The sequence below is a fragment of the Elephantulus edwardii genome, unplaced genomic scaffold (genome assembly GCF_000299155.1).
Source record: "Elephantulus edwardii isolate Elephantulus edwardi_28Jun2011 unplaced genomic scaffold, EleEdw1.0 scaffold00126, whole genome shotgun sequence".
Lineage (NCBI taxonomy): Eukaryota > Metazoa > Chordata > Mammalia > Macroscelidea > Macroscelididae > Elephantulus > Elephantulus edwardii.
Genome location: NW_006399876.1, coordinates 178,750 through 198,591, shown reverse-complemented (window position 1 = coordinate 198,591; position 19,842 = coordinate 178,750). Strand labels below are relative to the sequence as shown.

Sequence of the window (19,842 nt, the reverse complement as noted above, 5' to 3'; positions counted from 1 at the left end):
CCGAACACAGTGGGGCCCTGGTACTCCAGCTTGGTCCTTTGATCTCCCCTCTGTAGCGAGAAAGCCCCAACCCTGCAGACAAGAGAGATTCTGGAGTTACTCCCAACAGGAAGGCCCTGTCAGGCTCTGTTCTCATAGTCCCAGGTGGAGAAACTGGACGTCTTAGGAAGGTGAGAACCCTCTCTCATGTCCTCAGAAAAGCAGGTGGGAGCTGCCCCTGAGGCCTCACCCAGGTCAGTTTAGAAGGTCAGCCTCCATAGCACTCCAGTGAGTCCAGCCAGACAGCAATTCCCTGCAGCCCCCCCATAGTCCCTCAGTGGAGACCACAGGAGGCTGAGCCAGCAATGCCTGAAGCAGCCCTTCCCCTGTTGAGTCCTGAGGTCAAAGGCAAGATGACTGGCAGTGAAAGATAATGATGAATCCTTCCTGAGAGGTTCAGAGTTCTCACCAGCCAGGTGCTGGGAGGGAGGCCCCTGAACTTGCAGATGGCAAGGGTAGGGCACTGATGAGCCTTATAAGGCTTTATTAGGCCGTTGGGGTGGGGCCCTTGATTGTAACTATCAAAGCCTCCGTATACAGGGTTTGGTGACAAAACAAACAGTCCTTGGTTTCTGAGAAAAGCTAATTATTAGTTTATGACTTTCTTTGTTTTGTTCTAGTTTTGAGCTTCCCTACCTGATATCTCCATCAACATGTTCCTGCTTCTCCTGTCTCCACAGCAGAACCCACCTCACACTCAAAGCTCAGCAGCGAGTCACTCCCTTCAAGCAGAGCCCACATTCCCGTACAAGGAGCAAGGAGGCCAGAAATTAAAGCCTATGCCAGCTCAATATATCTTTTATATTTTCTTAGGATTTAAATGAATACATTTTTCAATAAGCAGCAAAATAAAGCTACTCCCATGAAGCAGAGATTAGAAGTGTTCCAAATGTCCAACATTTCCATCATCTCTAACATCAACTCCTTCTCATGCGTAAATTCTCTCTCCTTGTTTTTGGGTTTCTTAATTCCCTCCGACACCTCATAGAATTCACAAAGCATCTAGGAAATGGCTGAGATGGTTGTATTGTTATAGTTAAGGGCTGTTGAGTCAGCTCCAGCCTGTAGTTTTCCAGTGTATAACCAAGCAAATCCATGCCTGCCTCTGCACCATCCTGAGCTCTATTGTGCTTAAGCCTGTGTGGTTGTTGTCATGGTATCAATTCATCTTTTTTAAGATCTTTCTCTTTTTCACTGGCTCTCTTGCTCTTTTTTTTACTTAAATAAAATTTTTATTTTTATTTTTTCACAAGTAAAATAATTTTTTAATTAAAATAAATTTTAAAAGTATTTCCCTTAACATTTTTTTCCTTTCTTATTTAAAAAAAAATTTATTGGGAAAAACATGTTGGGGATACAAGATAGTCTGCTTCCCTCCCAGGAATTCATCCTTCGCACTATAGTTAGATCCCCTACTAGCTCAGAAAAGTGTATTTTCACTCAGAGACCTGAGAGTCTGTGCTGGGACCACAGCAGAGGAAAGCCCTAGGGCCCTTGAAGGCACTGAGGGGCTGTGAGAAGAGGATAAGTAAGAAGTGTCCTGCTTAGGGTACAGGGACAATGGGGGTCCTTGATATGGGTGGGGGTAGAGGTTGCACAGGGACCTGAGTGTCACCATCAGCTCTGGCTCCCAGCAAGCCCCTCCCCTAAGCCCCCTCATCATCTCTTCTTCCCTAGTCCAGGGACAGGAAGATGGTGGATGACATAATAGGAGCCCTGAGCTATGCCTCCATCGCCAAGTGCCTGAACATCTTCGCTCTGGTCCTCAGCCTCCTGGTGACCGTCCTGTTCATCATTCTTATTGCCACGGGCGCAGTGATGAGTTTACAAGTCACCTTGGAGATGCTGAGGAACAATCAGAACTAAGGGGTGAGGTTTAGCAAAGGGGAATTACAGGATCATACAATCCGGTGGGTGGAGGGAAGAGGATAAGGGAAATGGGAAAGATCCAGGAAATTAGGATCTAGAAAGACAGGGTAATTAAGGGCATGGTGATTGATTTTATAAAACATCATGAATGAGAATGATTGTAGGAAACACAGTGTCAGTGAAGGACAGTGTGAAACACAATGTATAAACTTTGTACGCAAAGCAATATAAAGTAAATTTTTTTCTTTTTAAAAAAGAAACACGGAGTTAAATATCCTTTGCTGCAGCTTGAGCCCTTTGGCTCTAAAACTGTAAACTGGCTTGTCCACCCTACACCCTTCCCTGTCCACAGCAGTTTACACATTGTCTAGAAATTAATTCAGTAAAGTGCAGTGCTAATACGAAACCTATACTTGGACCAAGAGGCAGTAGTCAGAACAGAGCAGGGTAACACTGCATGGTTCAAAATAGGGAAGGGTGTACGCCAGGGATGCATCCTGTCTCCATACCTTTTCAACATGTATGCAGAGCAGATTATTCGAGAGGCTGGGCTCTATGAGGAGAATTGTGGCATCAGGATTGGTGGAAGATCTATTAACAATCTCCGTTATGCAGATGACACAATCTTGCTTGCTGAAACTGAGGAGGACCTCATGCACTTGCTGCGAAGGGTCAAGGACTGCAGCCTTCAGTATGGACTAAGGCTCAACGTCAAGAAGACAAAGATTCTCGCCACTGGACCAATTGGCAGCGTCAGGATGGATGACGAAGAGATTGAGAGTGTTCACAGCTTCACTTTGCTCGGCTCCACAGTCAACACTCTTGGTACCAGCAGTCAGGAAATCAAAAAGCGTATCGCGATGGGAAAGACTGCAGTTAGGGACCTCTCAAAGGTACTCAGGAGCAACAGTGTCTCTCTGGAGACTAAGGTGCGCCTGATACAGGTCATGGTATTTGCAATCGCTTGTTATGCATCAGAGAGTTGGACAATGACTAGGGAGGACAGAAGGAGAGTGGATGCTTTTGAGCTGTGGTGCTGGAGAAGGGTACTGAATGTACCATGGACTGCCAGGAAAACAAACAGATTCATCTTGGAGAGGATTAAACCAAGCTGCTCCTTGGAGGCAAGGATTCTGGGGCTTTGTCTGACATACTTTGGACATGTTGCCAGGAGGGACGGGTCCTTGGAGAGGGACATCATGCTTGAGAGGGTGGAGGGACAGCGCAGGAGGGGAAGACCCTCTATGAGATGGATTGATTCAGTGACTGGGGTAATCGGGATGGGTGTGTCAGAGGCGGTGCGGTTGGCGCAGGATAGAGCAGGGTTTAGAGCTGTTGTGCATAGGGTCGCTATGAGTCGGAAACGACTTGATGGCACATAACAACAACAACAACAAAGTGCAGTGTGTGTAAGGCACATAACAACAACAACAAAGTGCAGTGTGTGTAAGGTGCCCTATCACACAGGGAGGGGTCTCTGTCCTGAGTCTCCAGCTTGGTCCTGAGCCTGAGCCAGGGATCTCTCTACGTTGCCTCCTTCCAGGCTGACTGGAATGACAAGGGCACACTCTCTAATCTGGGTGGTTGTGGCTTAGGTGGGGCTGTAACTAGTGTGGCTTCCTGAAGGGAGTTCTCTGTCCCAGCTGTCCTCTCTTCCTGGCTACTGTCTCCTCAGGGCACCTCCCTTCGTTCTCTGCTCCTGCAAGGGGCATCCAGGGCTAGGGGAGGGCCCAGTCCCTAGTTGTAGCATGTCTGTGGAAGTAGAAGTCAGAACTCATGGCCTCTAACACACCTCTGGACTTGGGCAAACTCGAGGTTGTCTGGGCCGTGACAGGAACCTTCACTGGGCCTGGATCCCTGCTGGGTCCTGCTGGCCATGAGGGAGGTGACAGTCCTCTCCCAGATCCAAAGATAAAACCTGGTGTTCCTACTTGGTACCTCAGAGGGAGCAGAGTGGAGTACAGGGGTGGGGTGACTAAATGGCAGTTTCTCCCTCCAAACCCTGCTGAGAGGTGTGGGAATGGAGGCATCTTGCGGAGTTGGGAGACTTGTACACCTCTCCAGGCTATCTTAGGCTTCTCCCCATGACCCAATCTGGCCTCAGCAAGTGGGCCCTTCTTCACAGAACACTTCCCTGTGGGGGAGCCCATCCATGTCCGAGTGTCAGCAGAAATGACCATGCAGGTACTGTCTTCAGAAGCTCCTGGTTTGGAGCACTGAGTTCCTGCCCTCCTCCCCCGTTCAAGACATATCTTAGGGACCCCCTACTCTTGCCCAAGTATCCTGTTCCCCAACGCTTTGATTCCACAGTCCTGCCAGAAGGCATCTCACTGCCTGGTGGGATGGCACTGGCCAAGTCCTGTAAGCTTCGGGACAGATGGTGACAGCAGGACTGTAAATGTTCAATACTTTCCCTGCCCCACCCTCAGCCCGAGAAGGATGTGCAGGGCCCTGTAACTGCCCTGCCCCCAGCAGAGATCTGGAGAACTCACCTCCTCGGCCTTCCCACCCCCATGAGCCAAGTGGTCAAAACCTTCCCTACCCCTAAAGAGTGCGAGAAGTACAGGGCAGAGGCCAGCTATCCACAGAGGATAGAAAAGTAGCATTCCCTACTAGCCATTGCCTCCCCCTCTGACCTGCTGGGAGAACAGATCTGGGTTGTGGGCGGACACCCCAAGCTTCAGGTGGACTCGGCTATAACAGGGTATGCTCAGGGCTTGATCTCACCTACAGTGTGCTCCAGAGTTCACTTACAGGAACTCTCCTCTCATTTGTGATTGGCTTCCTGATGTTTCCACCTAAGTTTTGGGCATTGCACGTGCATACTTGCTGGAAGTAGGCGAGTGACAGGGGCAGGGGTGAGGTCCATGTCCCTGGACCTCCCTCCTGCAAGCTTCCCTGGGAGAAGAGCCCTGTGGGACTGAGGTCCTGCTGGATTGGCCAAAGGCTCCATAGAGGTGGACCTGAGATGCCACACCAGGCCAACTTGAGAAAGGAGGACCCCATGCATGCAGAACAGATAATTCGAGAGGCTGGACTTTATTAGGAGGAATGTGGCATCATGATTGGAGGAAGACTCATCAACAACCTGAAGTATGCAAATAACACAATCTTACTTGATAAAACTGAAAAGGACATGAGCTGTTTGCTGCAGGTCCAGGACTATAGTCCTCAATATGGATTGAAGCTCAACAGCAAGAAAACAAAGATTCTCACCACTGGGCCAATTGGCAGCGAGCACCATGACAGATGGTGAAGAGAATGAGACTGTTAACTACTTCAGCTTTCTTGGTTTCACAATCAACACTCTTGGCACCAGAAGTCAGGAAATCAAAAGATAAATTTCACTGGGGGAGTCTGCTGTCAGGAACCTCTCCAGAGTATTGAAGAGCAATGATATCAGTCTGGAGACTAAAGTGCTCCTGATTCAGGCCATGGCCTTTGCACTTACTTGCTATGCATCAGAGAGCTGGACAATCACTAAGGATGACAGAAGAAGAATGATGCCTTTGAGTTGTAGTGCTGAAGAAGAGTATTGAACATACCGTGGACTGCCAGGAGAACAATCAGGTTCGTCCTGGAGAGGGTGAAACCAAGGTACTCCCTGGAGACAAGGGCATATGGCCAGGAGGTAACAGTCCATGGAGAGGGGCATCATGCTTGAAAGGGTGGAAGGACAGCTCGGGGAAGAAAGACCCAGGATAAGATGGATTGACTCAGTAACCAGAGAAATGGGATTAGGTCTGTCAGAGACGATGAGATTGGCTCGGGTTAGGGCAGGTTTCAAAGCTAATGTACACACTGCTATGAATTGCAGGTGACTTGATGGTAATAGAACAACATGCATGCTGGCAGATGGCCCTCGGCAGCCCCAGCCAGCCTCCCCCAGCCTCACCCCTTCTCCAAGGGCTCTCGTCCCATGCCAGGTCAACACAGGGGTGACAGACAGGTTCCTCACCCAAGAGAACTTGTCTCATGGACCAGCCTAGCTGCAGAGCTCTGGGGGGGGGGGGCCAGCAGAGGTGTGTCCTCAAGGGCTGAAATTAAAAAATAATATCCTCATTCCTGCTGCCTGCAGAGCTGATCCAAGAGCATCTCAGAGCAGCAAATCTTGTGAGCTTGTGTCTAGGACCCTACACCCTCTTGTAGTGCAGAGCTTCTGGGATGCCTTCACAGTCCACAGCAGACAGAGTGGATGGAGCTGCTACAGTTCAAGCACCAGGAAGGTGTGGTCTGTCTGCTTTCACAGACCCACACTGGCTGCAGAACTGAAAATGGACTTGGGTTCCTGCAGGATGGCCTGTGATAGTCTGGTCATGGGAGGAGCGAAGTCTAACTTCGGGGCCACCTCAAACCCCCCTCTGCCTAAAGAGAGTGGGATGCTGTCAACTTTCCCTTGAAAACGTCCATCTAGCCAGCACTCAGAAGAGACCACTCTGCTTAAATGGACTGTGACCATGATCACAGTATTGCTCATTCAAGAACAAACTTGCTCTTTTTCGTGCCAGGGCAGTAGTTTTCTGTGTCACACTCCCGCTCAGGGCACTGATGGTCCCCAAGCAGCGGCAGGGGGAGTCTAATGAGTGGGTCAACAAGCAGAGACTGCTGCCCCATTTGACAGGAGAGGACTGTTGAGGCTCAGAGAGGCTAGATGGCTTTAAGAGCCTCTGAGAAACCCATGGAGTGCTGGGTGTTGGCACTGATGACAAGGCCTAGACAAGGCTGAGTGGTGGCCACACTTCCCTGAATGTCAGCTAGCCAGTGTAGCTCTTACACCTCTTTGGGTCCAGAGGAGGGGGAGTGGCTATGCGATGCTACTGCACATCCCCTTATTCCCATTCCCTGGAGTGGAGTCAGGAGAGTTCCCATGGGGTATTGGGTGGGAGCTCTGATGGGTGGCCTGCGGTCTCTGCGCACCCCTCCTCTGGTAGCCTTTGATGGGCCCTCCGCCCACCTCAGGCAGTAATTTGTTGTTATACATAGCGGGCAGCCGCTGGTCCTGGCCCCCAGGCGGGTGGACTGGAGTTATAAGATCTGCCCGAGTCGCCTCCAGGGACAAGTAGGAGACGGCACTGGCATCCATGGACACAGCGTATCCCCGCGAGGACCTCGGGGCCCTGAAGCCCCAAACGGCTGCCTCCGACGGTGCTGCACACACAGAGCTCACAATGGGGCCACCGCGCGCCCCCCTGCCCCGCGACCACATGATCTGGTCCGTCTTCAGCGCGCTCTACCTGAACCAGTGCTGCCTGGGCTTCCTGGCGCTGGCTCACTCCATCAAGGTGCACGGGGCAGGGTTGCCCGCGCTAAGGGGCTTTGGAGGCTTGTTCTCGGGTGCGAGGGCATGGGGGCTTCATGGAGGATTCGTACCCCCTCGTGCTACAAGGCAGGGGTGCTTATCAAGGGACAGAGCACTTTGAGGGGTTCCCTTTCCAGGAGGGTAGTAGAAGGTGCTGTCGTGGGGGCCAGGTCTGCTCCATGGACATGGTAGTGGTCCTCCTTAAGGGGGCCCTGCTGAACGAGGAGGAGGGGCACTCCTTAAGGGAGACCCAGTATCCTTTCTGGAAAAAGGAGAAGGGAGGGCTAGCCCATGGTGTAGCAGGGACTCTTGATTCCTGGGTGTGATGGGAGTCTCAACACCGCGGGAATCTCCCCACAGAGGCACTTTGGAGCTGAGGTTGGGCTGAGATGGCTGGAGTCTCTGCTACCAGGGTTACTTGTGGAGTGGGGCCAGGGACGGATGGTCAACTCAGCAGGCTCCCTCTGTCCAGGGTTGTCCAGTACAGCCAGCCTGTGGGAGGGGGCTTGCTTGAAGGCCCTTGACTACCAGCCTGAGTATGCTTGTGTCCTCTCCTGTCCCCAGGCTCGAGACCAGAAGGTGGCCGGAGACCTGGAGGCAGCTCAGCGTCTGGGCTCCAGAGCCAAGTGTTACAACATCCTGGCTGCCATGTGGACGCTGGTGCCACCGCTGCTGCTGCTAGCCTTGGTGGTGACAGGCTCCCTGCACCTGTCCAGGTTGGCCAAGGGCTCCTCTGCCTTCTTCAGCACCAAGTTTGATGACGACGCAGACTATAATTGACCCCTCTGCTTGGTGCCATGCCCCCTGCACACACGGTCTGCAGACCCATCCCAGGCCCCTCACTCTGCACCCAGCCTTGCTTCCTGCACCCAGGCTCAGGCCTGGATCCAGAATTAAAAGCCGTGGGTCCAGAAAGTGCCTGATTCCTGGCTGTAGGGGAGAGGTGCAAGGTACTGTCTTATCCTCCATAGCCCTGTGGCCCCTGTGCTGGGCTGTCCTGTGGCTTCTGGGGTGAAGATGGCCAGCATTTCAGAAGGGGCTCTGTGAGCACAGGCCTGGTCACCTGCTGCTGCACAGGCTGTAGTTAGTGGTGTCTATTCCAGAACACGGTGCCCATTTGTGCATGTGAGTGTGTACCTGCTTGTGAGAGTTGGTCCTCAGCTGGCCTGAGAGTGTGTGCATAGGCCTCTGTGGGCCACTACCTGTGTGACCCTAAGTCCTCTCAATTCCCAGAAATCTCAGTTCCTCCTGGTTGAAGGGCTGAAGTGAGGTGGGACTTTGTCCAAGGATCTGGGCTAGCGCATGTGTACACAGATGCACACACAGATACCCACTTGTGTGCATACACATAGAACATGCATGTACATGCACACCCAGTTACATGCATGCAACTACACATGGCACACACACATTCAGGCACACATACACATGCACACCCAGATACACACGTGCAAGTGCAGACATGTACACACATAGAGATATACACACAGATGCACACATGTACACACATGTGCAGGTGTCTGTATATATTACACTCAAGCATATATATGTCCAGGTGCACACATCACACACATGTTCACATGTGTATCACATACACGTGCACATATAGAACACACGTGCACAGATGTACATACCAATGCGTATGTGCACATATGTGTTCATGTATGTGTCACGTGTGCACATATATATGTGCCCATGGTGCATACATGTGCATGTGCACATATAGCACACAGGTGCACACATTCATACAGATGTACACACATTCCACTGCCACTGTCCTACGCACACATCTTCCCCTACTGTATCTTAGTGTCTCTTCCATGTCTCTATCTCTGGGTATCGTTTTCTAAAAATCTATCTCTGTATCTCTTATCTCTGTGTCTTGGGCTTTTTGTCACTATCATTGTCTCTGTTTCTTGGGTTCTGTGTCTCTAGTTCTGTTTCCATTTCTCTGAGTTTTGCCGCATATCTGCCTGTGTCTGTCTGTCTGTCTGTCTTTCACCCATGCACATACAGACAGATAGGGAGAGAGTGGGAGGGGAGGCCTTCTGACCATCCATAGTGTGTTGGGTGCAAGTCCTCCCCGTGTCCCAAGTCCTCACAGCTGGCAGAGAGGCTGCCAGGCATGCCCACTCCTTGTGGCTGGTGAGTCTTCAGCTACTGTGGCCCGGCCAATGGCAGGGTGTGGCTCATAGTGGGGGCCTTAACTGCAGGGAAGCCAGGCTCTGAGCACCCCAGCCAGGGGCCTTCCCTCCTGGAGTTCAACTCTTTCTACTCATAGCCTCCCAGTCCCCACTATCCCAGAACCTCTGGTCCACTTGTCTCCTAGATTTCCTGAGCCTCGGGACTCCCAGAGGTCCTAGAACTTTGTTCCTACCCCCCCACCCCCGCCCAACCAGAGCCTCTGGCTTCTTGTCCCCAGGCCCCCAAACTTCTACCCCCAGGATGTCCCTGCCTTCCTGTCCTGCTCCCCCATGGCCTCTGAGCTGATGTCTTCTGAAGGGAAAGCTAGTGCCCAGCAGATGACCACTAATGAGTGGTTGGTTCCACTGACACAGCTGGAGCCCAGAGAAGCTGAGCTGAGAGATCAGTCCACCAGAGCACAGAGCAATCACACCTGAGCTTTGAAACCAAAAGCCCATTTATGAGGAAGCCAATTGACAGGGCAAACTTGAATGGTGGTTGCCTGACACAGTCCACCAGCCCCACAGCAGGGAGGAGAGGGTGTGCAATGTTCTGAGTGAGGTGGCACAGACAGAGCATAAGGACACTCAGTGTGGACTGAAGACTGGAGCCTCCCAGGAGGAAACTGATGGGGTGGATGTGGAATAAGGATGTGTGGGCCCCTCTTGTGCAGGGCTGGGCAGGTGGGGGCTCGAGGAGGGTGCAGAGATGTAGCACCAGTGATCCCAGAGCAGCCCCTGTTGTTCAGGGCAGGGCCTGGGAGGTTAGGAGAGGGATGTGGGCTGGGAGGAGGAATGCAGGTCCTGGAGGAGATTCTGGGGCTCTCATATCTTCAAAAAGGTCTTCTGCGGAAACTTGGGATGAAGGTTTTGCACTCAGGGGTGAGATGGTACCAGGGAGGCCCTCTGTATCCGGCCAGCGGATCTGAGGAAGGAGACCTTTTGCCCTGAGAGAGAGGGACCACTTGCAGTGAGGGTGGGCAAGACCACATGGTATCACATGCCCCAAAGCTTTGAGTCTGCAAGGGCTCTCTTACCTGGGGGGAGGGGGAGCCGAGCCTGTGACGGTGATAGCTCAGCCTCCAAAGAGGGAGCCCAGGGTCCAACTTGGGCTGTGACCTCAACAGTCACAGAGTCCTCAGAAAAGCAGAAGTTGAGTTTGCTCCCCTGGTAGAAGATGCCAGAGATGGACATGCCAGAGACTCCCAGGGGAAACATTGGGTCAAAGGTTACACCTGCACTGGTGATCCTGGGGGTAAGAAGTTCCTGTGAAACAGGGTGGCCAGGGCCAGAGTGTCACCTGCTTTGCCCACCACACTCACCTGAACCCTGTGAACCCAAAGAGAGCCGTCTGCAGGAAGCCTCCCATGCCCGTCAGAAAATTCACAGCACCGGACCCATCTGCATTCTCTGTCCAGACCTGTGGGGCCCAGTTGTCAGTCATGGATGGGCTTCAGGCAGCTCTCCCTGTGGTCACATCCATGGAGCCAGCTTTGCCCCCTGCCCTCTGACCTTGAAGGGTTCAGTGATGTTGGCAAAGCTCCTGTCCAGGAGCTCCTGCCCCCGATCAGGGTCCTTCAGCTCCAGCCAGCCCACAGCAAACATGCTCTGAGTTCAGAGGTCAGGGGTGAGAGGTGAGGCTTGCTGCTTGGGGGAGCTGATCATCCCTCCTCCCATCCGCAGGCTGCTCACCCAGGTCATGGCAGGGCCCTGGGGGGATGTCACTGCCTCGTACAACTCCAGGTTCCTCCTCCGGATGCTGGGACTCAGGGGGAAGGGAATGGGGTAGCCCAAAAGCACAACATCAGCCTGTTTCACCTCCTGCCCTGGAGTAGGGGGCACCAGAAAGGGTTACTAGTGGCCAGGGAGGGGCAGGGATGCTGTTCCTGTGTGCAGGTCATGGGTGTCTGGAGGCTCTAGGCCACTCAGTGACTCACCAAGTTTGTACCCATCAAACTCAGGGTGGAAGTTCTGCTCTGGGTCGAAGGGTATCTTAATCTTGTTAGCCACCTCCAGCCACTGCTCAGGAACAGTCAGACCCAGGTCCTCAGCTAGGGCAGCAGCAAAGCGCAGGCTGTGGAGAGGGATGGTTGTGGGCCTGGGGGCGAGGGGGGCTGGCCTCATGTTGGGGCGGTAGGCTGAATAGAAGCAGGAAATGAGGGGCGGGCCCAGTGGGGAACAGTGTGTGTGTGTACATGCCTGTGTGTGGCCCATTGAAGGTGTAGGTCCCTTGGGATTGGGGTGGGATGCTGGCCTCTAGTGAGGTAGTTCCCTGTGTGAGTAAGAGAGGGAGGCCAGCCCCCACACGTGTGTGTGTGTGTGTGTGTGTGTGTGTGTGTGTGTGTGTGTGTGTGTTGTGTGTATGCTGGCTTCTAGTGAGGGTAGGTCCCTGTGGGGATGAGAGGGGGGAGGCTGGCCCCTGCTCTGTGTGTGTGTGGAGGGGTGCTGGCCTCTAGAGGCTTAGGTCCCCATGGGGATGCAAGGGGGCAGGCTGGCTCCTGTGTGGGGTGATGGCCTCCTAGGGGTAAGTCCCTGTGAGGGCAAGAACTTAACCTGACCTGTTCTGTACAAGGACATTTGTATAAACTGAATTGCTGACATCAGAGTGGAACTCATCTGGAGGCATGACTCCTGGGGACACAAGGGCAAGAGAATTTAGGGTAAGCTTGGAGGGCTGCCCTGGGGCCAACCCCTGTGCCACTGTCTTCACCCCTCCAGTGACCCTTCACCCCTGGTTTCTACTCAGCTTCCCCTCCCACCCCTCACCCCTCATGTGACCCTTCTCCTCCATGGGGCTCTATTTTACAGCCCTCACACTCCTCACCCCTCAAGTGATACTTCTCCTCCTTGGGGCTCCACTCCACACGGCTGCACCAGAACTCAGCCACAGCGTTGACTAGGTCCCAGCCCCCAGCATCTTTGAAGAGTTGCATGTCCTGGGAGGTGGGGGGAGGGGTCAGGTAGCGAAGGTGATTTGGGGCACAGTGCCCTTGGTTGTGACTCCCACCAGCTCACCACTTTCTCCACTAACACCTATCCCATCCTTTAGCGCTTCAAACTCCAGAAGGCCTGGTCCCAAGACAGACAGGACCACACCGGGGAGGTGGCAGCACCTGCTGAGTGCTCCTACTCCCAGGAAGGTGAACCAGGTGGGCGGGCAGGTGGGCGTGTTCACATCTCACCTGGGTGGATTCATGCAGGAGGCATCTCACCTGAGTGGTGTAGTAGTACAGTTCAAAGGCCAACAGCACAGCCCCATTGATGTGCACCTCTTGGACCCCATAAATGTCCTCAGGACAGACCTCCAGGCCAGAGCCAGCGCTCTCCCAGGCAAACTTGGCACCCTGTGGGACAGAGCCAACTTGAGTAGGGTCTGGGGGCCCCCACTTTCATCTAACACTTTGGGCCTTCACCCTGAGGGCGGTACCCTCACAGGAGTGGACAGGTGGCCCTGTGACCTCATGCAGGCTGGTGGCTCTGAACACCTGTGTCCTCACCTGCCAGCATCTGCCATGCACCTGGCAGCCATCGGGTGAAGGTAGGAAGGGAGGGCTGGGGCTGCTCTGTGCCACCTGAGTGGGTGCGCAGTCTCCTCACCTGGTAGCCCAGGTTGTGTGCGTTCTGCAGCGCCCCGCCCAGCGTGCGGATGCGGTACTCCAGGACGGCTCTGGCAGCCTCCGGTTGGAACATGAGGACAATGGGGAACATCCAAAGATCCTGAGGGCATATGAGGGGGCTCTTATCATGGGAGCTGGAGGCTGTACAGTTCCACACCTGTGCGTACTTGGTGGAGCTCAGAGCCTGAGGTGGGGCTCAGGGTGGACTGCAAGGTCGTCTTCCTCCCTCTTCCCTGCGCGCCCCCCCCCCATCTCCTTAAAGCACTTCTCTACTGTCCACTCAGCTTGTCCTAGGTCTCCCAGGCCTGGGCGTCCCTCTGGCTGCCCCCGCGGCCTGTCCTGCTCTCCTGGCTTCTGGATCTGCCTAGCACTCAAGCCAGCAGCTGGTGCTAGGATCCTGCTCCACCACCAAGCTGAGTGAATGACAGCCTTGCTGAAGTCATCTGTAAAATGGGTCTGCAGTGCTGACTGCTGAGGGAGCTGCTGCTTGGGGCAGGTACAGCACTAAATTGAGTTACTTTGGGCTCTGCCCCGTGGTCAACAAATACTTCTCCTCCACATCTTTGCTTTCCCCTGCCTCCTCTGGCCCTGCCCACCATCAGTCTCCCCAGCATGCACACGGCAGGAGGCACTCCTGTTCCTGGTTTGTGGGGCCCCATCCCTCGTGCATAAGGCACTGCATCCTGGCTCTAGCCCTAGAGAGGGCAGAGCAGTGGCCCAGCCTGCCTTTACCCCTCCTTGCACACTGCCCTCTGCCCCCTGTGCTGCATGGTTCGCACCTGGTCCCAGAAGACGTGGCCCCAATAGCACTGGTCACGGCTGCCATTGGAGAGACCACCAGGGCTGAGGCCGTGGCAGATGAACCCTGGGACCCCAGGCTGGGGCAGGGCACTGAGCAGGTAGTAGAGGGCACCCCGCAGGGCTTGGCGCAGCCGTAAGGGCCCCGCCACATCCAGGCAACAGCCTGCCCAGAGACTTGCCCAGGCCTGAGCATGGGTTGTATACAGCACACCACCATCCCTTAGGCACAGAGCCTCCTGGAAGCAGGCCTGGGCTTCTGCCTGGCTGCTGCCCACAGCCATAAGAAACTCCCAGGTCTCATCTTCCTCACTGTCTTCAAGGGTCAGGGCCACAGGTGCAGGTGTCCACAGCATATGCACCTCCTGTCGCTGTCCCCCAGGCTGTTCCGGGGTGTGTGTGAGGCCATACAGGTACCTATAGGGGCACAGAGATGGTGTCCAGGGTTGGGCTCTTCCTCCCCTCTTTCCAATGCTGCTAGGCCCCTCCCTGCCCCATCCAGCCCTCTCTCCACCCACCCTTGCCCCACCAGGCCCCCTCCCCATTTACCCTTGCCCCATGAAGCCCTGTCCTTGTTCACCCCTACCTCACAAGGCCTTCTTCCCACTCACCTCTACCCCGTGAGGCCCCCTCCCTACCCAACGAGACCCTGCCCCACCTACCTGTGCCCTGCCAGGCCCCCTCCGAGTCCCACGAGGCCACCTCCCCACTGACTCATGCCTAACACACCCCTGCCCCACAAAACCCTCTCCTGGCTCACCCCTGCCTTGTGAGACCACCTTCCTGCTCACCCTTGCCCCAGGAGGCCCCCCTTTTTGCCCAAAGATGCCCCCTACCTGTTCACCCCTGCCCTACCTGGCCCTCTCTCTGCCCAACTAGGCCACCTAGCCTCTCACCCCTGCCCATGACACCCCTTCTTGGCACACATCATCTCCCCCTTCTCCCCTCACCGTGCTCCTTGGAAGTCAGGACCCAGATGCAGGTCCAGGTCAGGGCTCTCTGGGGAGAAGGCTGCCTGCAGCTGCACAGTGATGGCCCTACTCCCCATAACCTTGCGGGCAATGGACACAGAGAACACCAAGACGTGGGGCAGTGTGCGGTGGGCATAGATGCGCTGGGAGGCCTGGAAGCTGGCACCCTCCACCATGTGCTGAAAGGAACCTGCCAGGGGCCTGGGTCACTGGGGAGGGGCTGAGAGGAAACCAAGAGCTGCCTCTCAGATTGCCAGTCACTGGCATCCTATGGCCCCTCCTCACAGCCAGGCTGGATTCATCCTCTGAGAGGCAGTTTCTGTAAAGATCCGGGCTCAGGGACCCCACGGAAGCTGACAAGGAAAGGGGAGTGAGAGCAGGACCCTCCCGAGCCAGAGCCTTGGGGAAGGCCCTGAGCCGCCAGCACCGCTTTGTATGGTGAGTTGGAGTCCTGAGACATCTCCCTCTTGTAGAGGGGCTTCCTTGGGGGTGGGGGTTGGGGGTGGGGGAGAAGGACAGATGGATGGACAGTGGCTACCTGTGCTGGTGTCCAGAATGAAGGCTTCAGTCACCGGCTCTCCTGGATCTGCAGGGGCCTCCAGCCAGACATTGAGGGGGCAAGGCAGGATGGCCCGGTGCGTGTCCCTCCCAGCCCCATTGTACACACCGCTCATGTGCAGCACGTCATGGTACACACGTGTGCCCAGGTATGCGCTGGTCACGGGGGCCCAAAAGCGGGAGTCACTTGGCAGAGAGTGGGCAGTGAATATGGTGGGGTCCTCACTGCCATCGTTCATGGACGGGTTTGGCTGATGTGGCCTGGAGAAGGACTGGGATGAGGCCCCTGTTTTCAGTAGGCTGCCCCTTCCGTGTCCGTAACCCTCCATATCCGTTTTAGAACCTGACAGGCATCTCCAGGATGTCCACTCCAGGAACCGCTTCTTCAAGATTTCTGGGTTTGACTGTCAGCTCTCAGAGTTGCTCAGATGCACTGACCAGCTGAGTCACCACAAGTTCTGGCTTGTTCCCCGTTAAGGTTTGCTGATGGGAAGCCTGGAGCCTTTAATGAGGCAGCTTCTTTAGGTGGACAAGCAAGAGGAGAGGCCTGGTTGGAGGCTGCAGTGTGTGCACCCTGGTCCTGGAGTGACAGGACCTGGGCCACAGAAGCCAGAGGCTCTGCACTGAGGCAGCTCAGCATAGGGACTAGGCTGGGGGATTCTGGAACTTACCCACAGCTGGCCTCTGGCTTCACATAAGGAAGAAATCTGGGTTCCCTGAGCTGTTCCTCCAAGACCACAGGAAAAAGCCCCGCTGCCTAACTACCTGGCCTCTCAGGTCACCAGGAAGGTCAGCTCAGGAAGAGCTCAGGTCCCTGCCTCCTGGCGGCATTCCCAGTAAGGGGCTGGGTGAGACCTTTCTAGGCCTTCCGCATGTCCACACGGTGGTGCAGTCCAGCAGATGGCCGCCAGGTGGGGTAGTGGACCAGCTCATGGGGACGTACTACAGCCCTTCCCCCACCAGGCTTGGACAGTGCCACCTCCCCGCACAGTTAGGGAGGCCTGAGGAAGGCGGCTGGGTGCTTGTGTGTCCAGGGAGTAGTTGATGTTCGACCTTCGACCTCAGATGACTGATGGCAGGACCTTCTGACCACACTGCAAACCCACAGCTGTCAAGACGATTGGTCGGTGCTGCTCCCACGAAGCATGGCTGGGCCCCTCCACCTCTCCACGCTCTCCCGAATGGTCCTGGCTCAGCCCCTGGGGCCCCTCCCCTGACCTGGTGTCCATGCTCAGCTCTTTAAGTTTCCAGCCTGGCGGTAACCTTTGCCCAGCAGCCCCTGCGGCTTTCGGCCAGGGTGGCCACTCCCCTTCCAGAGGCCTCATCCTGTTTCTGCACCCAGCCTGCTCTGTCATCCGGAAGGACAGGCGGACCCTGGACGCAGCTCCTCCTGCCTGCCTGGAGGATTTGAACCCTGTGCCTTTGGCTTGGAAGTGCAGCTCCTTACCACTAAACCACCAGAGCATCTGCTTTCCCACAGTGCTCGCTGGCCCTCTCCTAGTGAGCCTAACCATGGGAGTTTGTGGCTCAGGAGTACCTACAGTCTTGTGTGTGTTTGTGAGTCTCTAGGTATTATCTTCTGGGCTGTAGGAGCAGCACAGGAAGACAAAGTATTATAATGAAATGTACAAAGATCTGGAGTCAGAAAATCAAAAAGGTCAAGCTCACTTGGTATTTCTTAAGCTGAAGGAACTAAAGAAAAAAATTCAAGCCTCGAGTTGTAAAACTTAAGGATGCTTTGTTGTTGTTATGTGCTGTCGAGTCCCTTGCGACTCATAGCGACCCTATGTACAACAGCCCTAAACCCTGCTCTGTCCTGTGCCAATTGCACTGCCTTTGACACATCCATCCCGATTACCCCAGTCACTGAATCAATTCACCTCATAAAGGGTCTTCCCCTCTTGATCCATCCCTCCACCCTCCCAAGCATGATGTCCCTCTCCAAGGACCTGTCTCTCCATACAACATGTCCAAAGTATGTCAGACGAAGCCCCAGAATCCTTGCCTCCAAGGAGCAGCCTGGTTTCACCCTTTCCAGTATAAATCTGTTTCTTTTCTTGGCAGTCCATGGTACATTCAATACTCTTCTTCAGCATCACAGCTCAAAGGCATCAATTCTTCTATCCTCCCTAGTCATTGTCCAACTCTCTGATGCGTAACAAGTGATTGCAAAGACCATCAGATGCACCTTAGTCTCCAGAGTGACACCATTGCTCCTCAGTACCCTAGAGAGGTCCCTAACAGCAGACTTTCCCATCGCAATACGTTTTTTATTTCCTGGCTACTGGTGCCAAGAGTGTTGACCGTGGAGTCAAGCAGACTAAAGTTGTTAACAATTTCATTCTCTTAACCATCCATCCTGATGCTGCCAGATGGTCCAGTGGTGAGAATCTTTGTCTTCTTGACATTGAGCCTCAATCCATAATGAAGGCTGCAGTCCTTGACCCTCTGCAGCAAGCATTTCAGGTCCTCCTCAGTTTCAGCAGGCAGGGTTGTGACATCTGCATAACGCAGATTGTTAAAGGATGCTTTTGTTGTCGTAGTTATGTGCTGTCGAGTCGCTTGCGACTCATAGTGACCCTATGTACAATAGCTCTAAACTCTGCTCTGTCCTGTGCCAATCTCATTGTCTCCGACACACTCATCCCGATTACCCCAGTCACCAAATCAATCCATTTCCCAGAGGGCCTTCCCCTACTTCACCTGCCCTCCACCCTCCCAAGCATGATGTCCATTCTCCAAGGACCGGTCTCTCCTTACAACATTACCAAAGTATGTCAGACAAAGCCTCAGAATCTTTGCCTTCAAAGAGTAGCCCGGTTTAAACCTCTCCAGGATGAATCTGTTTTCTTAGTAGTACATGGCACCCTCAGCACTCTTCTCCAACACCAAAGCTCAAAAGCATCAATTCTCAGCTGTGATTCCGTCCTGTGCTGCTGTTCTTAGCAACAGTGGTGTTTTATTGCCATCCTCTCCCACATAAATGTGAGCCACCGACCCGTGGAAGCTTCGATGGATATGGACATGAGCCCCTGCAGCCCCAAAACTACCTTTTCAGTTGTGAACTGAAAGCTGACAAAGATTATCACTTTAAGGTGGATAATGATGAGATTGAGCACCAGTTATCTTTAAGAACGGTCAGTTTAGGGGCTGGTGCAAGGGATGAATTGCACATTTTTTAAGCAGAGGCAATGAATTATGAGGGCAGCCCAATTAAAGGAACACTGACAACTTTGAAAATGTCTGTACAGCCAACGGTTTTTCTTGGGGGCTTTGAAATAACACCACCTGTCGTCTTACGATTGAAGTGTGGCTCAGGGCCTGTGCGTGTAAGTGGACAACACTGAGTAGCTGTGGAGGAAGGTGCAGAGTCAGAGGAGGAGGAGGATGTGAAACTCCTAAGTACATCAGGAAAGAGATCTGCCCCTGCAGGTGGGAACAAAATTCCACAGAAAAAGGTGAAACTTGCCACTGATGAAGAGGATGACGATGATGACGACGACGATGACGATGAAGATGAAGATGATGATGAGGCTGAAGAAAAAGCACCAGTGAAGAAATCTATAACGGGATACTCCAGCCAAAAATGCACAAAACTCAAACCAGAATGGAAAAGACTCAAAACCATCAACTCCACAATCAAAAGGACAATCTTTCAAAAAAAAACAGGGACAAAACTCCCAAAGCTCCAAAAGGACCTAGTTCTGTACAAGACATTAAAGCAAAAATGCAAGCAAGTATAGAAAAAGGTGGTTCTCTTCCCAAAGTGGAAGCCAGATTCATGAATTATGTGAAGAACTGCTTCCGGATGACAAACCAGGAGGCTATTCAAGATCTCTGGCAGTGGAGGAAGTCTCTTTAAGAAAATAGTTTGTTAAAACAGTTTGTTAAAATTTTCCATCTTATTTCATTTCTGTAACAGTTGATAATTCTGGCTGTCCTTTTTTATAATTCTGAGTGAGAACTTTCCCTACCCTGTCTGATAAATGTTGTCCAGGTTTCTTTGCCAAGAATGTGTTGTGCAAGATGCCTGTTTAGTTTTTAAAGATGGAACTCCACCCTTTGCTTTGGCTTTAAGTATGTATGGAATGTTATGCTAGGACAAAGTAGTAGCAGTGGTCAGACAAATGGAAATGGTGGGGAAACAAAAATATACATGTGAAATAAACCCAGTATTTTAATTTTTAAAAAAAGCATCAATTCTCCTTCTATCCTCCATGGTCATTGTCCAGTTCTCTGACGCATAACAAGTGATTGCAAAGACCATGGTCTGTGCCAGATGCACCTTAGTCTCAAGAGACACACTGCTGCTCTTGCGTACTTTAGAGAGGTCCCTAACAGCAGACTTGCCCATCGCAATACGTCTTTTAATTTCCTGGCTGCTGGTGCCAAGGGTGTTGATTGTGGAGCCAAGCAGACTAAAGCTGAGAACAATCTCAATCTTTTCACCATCCATCCTGATGCTGCCAATTGGTCCAGTGGTGAGAATCTTTGTCTTCTTTATTATT

The 19,842-nt window shown here is 53.3% G+C and overlaps 2 protein-coding genes and 1 pseudogene across 2 annotated transcripts; 2 read left to right on the top strand and 1 right to left on the bottom strand.

Annotated features, from left to right (window-relative positions):
• Positions 1-6,989: 6,989 nt before the first annotated feature.
• On the top strand, positions 6,990-7,987 carry IFITM5 (interferon induced transmembrane protein 5). The gene is made up of 2 exons (XM_006893191.1): positions 6,990-7,190; positions 7,772-7,987. The coding sequence occupies exons 1-2, from the start codon at positions 6,990-6,992 to the stop codon at positions 7,985-7,987; spliced, it is 417 nt and encodes a 138-aa protein (XP_006893253.1).
• A 2,279-nt stretch (positions 7,988-10,266) lies between these two features.
• ATHL1 (ATH1, acid trehalase-like 1 (yeast)) lies at positions 10,267-15,573 on the bottom strand. The gene is made up of 13 exons (XM_006893334.1): positions 15,315-15,573; positions 14,756-14,966; positions 13,787-14,222; positions 12,988-13,107; positions 12,603-12,734; positions 12,215-12,326; positions 11,949-12,021; positions 11,328-11,464; positions 11,083-11,216; positions 10,903-10,998; positions 10,713-10,810; positions 10,428-10,639; positions 10,267-10,337 (listed from the first exon to the last, which is right to left on the bottom strand). Exons 1-13 carry the CDS (start codon positions 15,571-15,573, stop codon positions 10,267-10,269), a joined length of 2,091 nt encoding a protein of 696 aa, XP_006893396.1.
• A 988-nt stretch (positions 15,574-16,561) lies between these two features.
• Positions 16,562-19,196, top strand: LOC102846549 (annotated as a pseudogene).
• Positions 19,197-19,842: the final 646 nt, after the last annotated feature.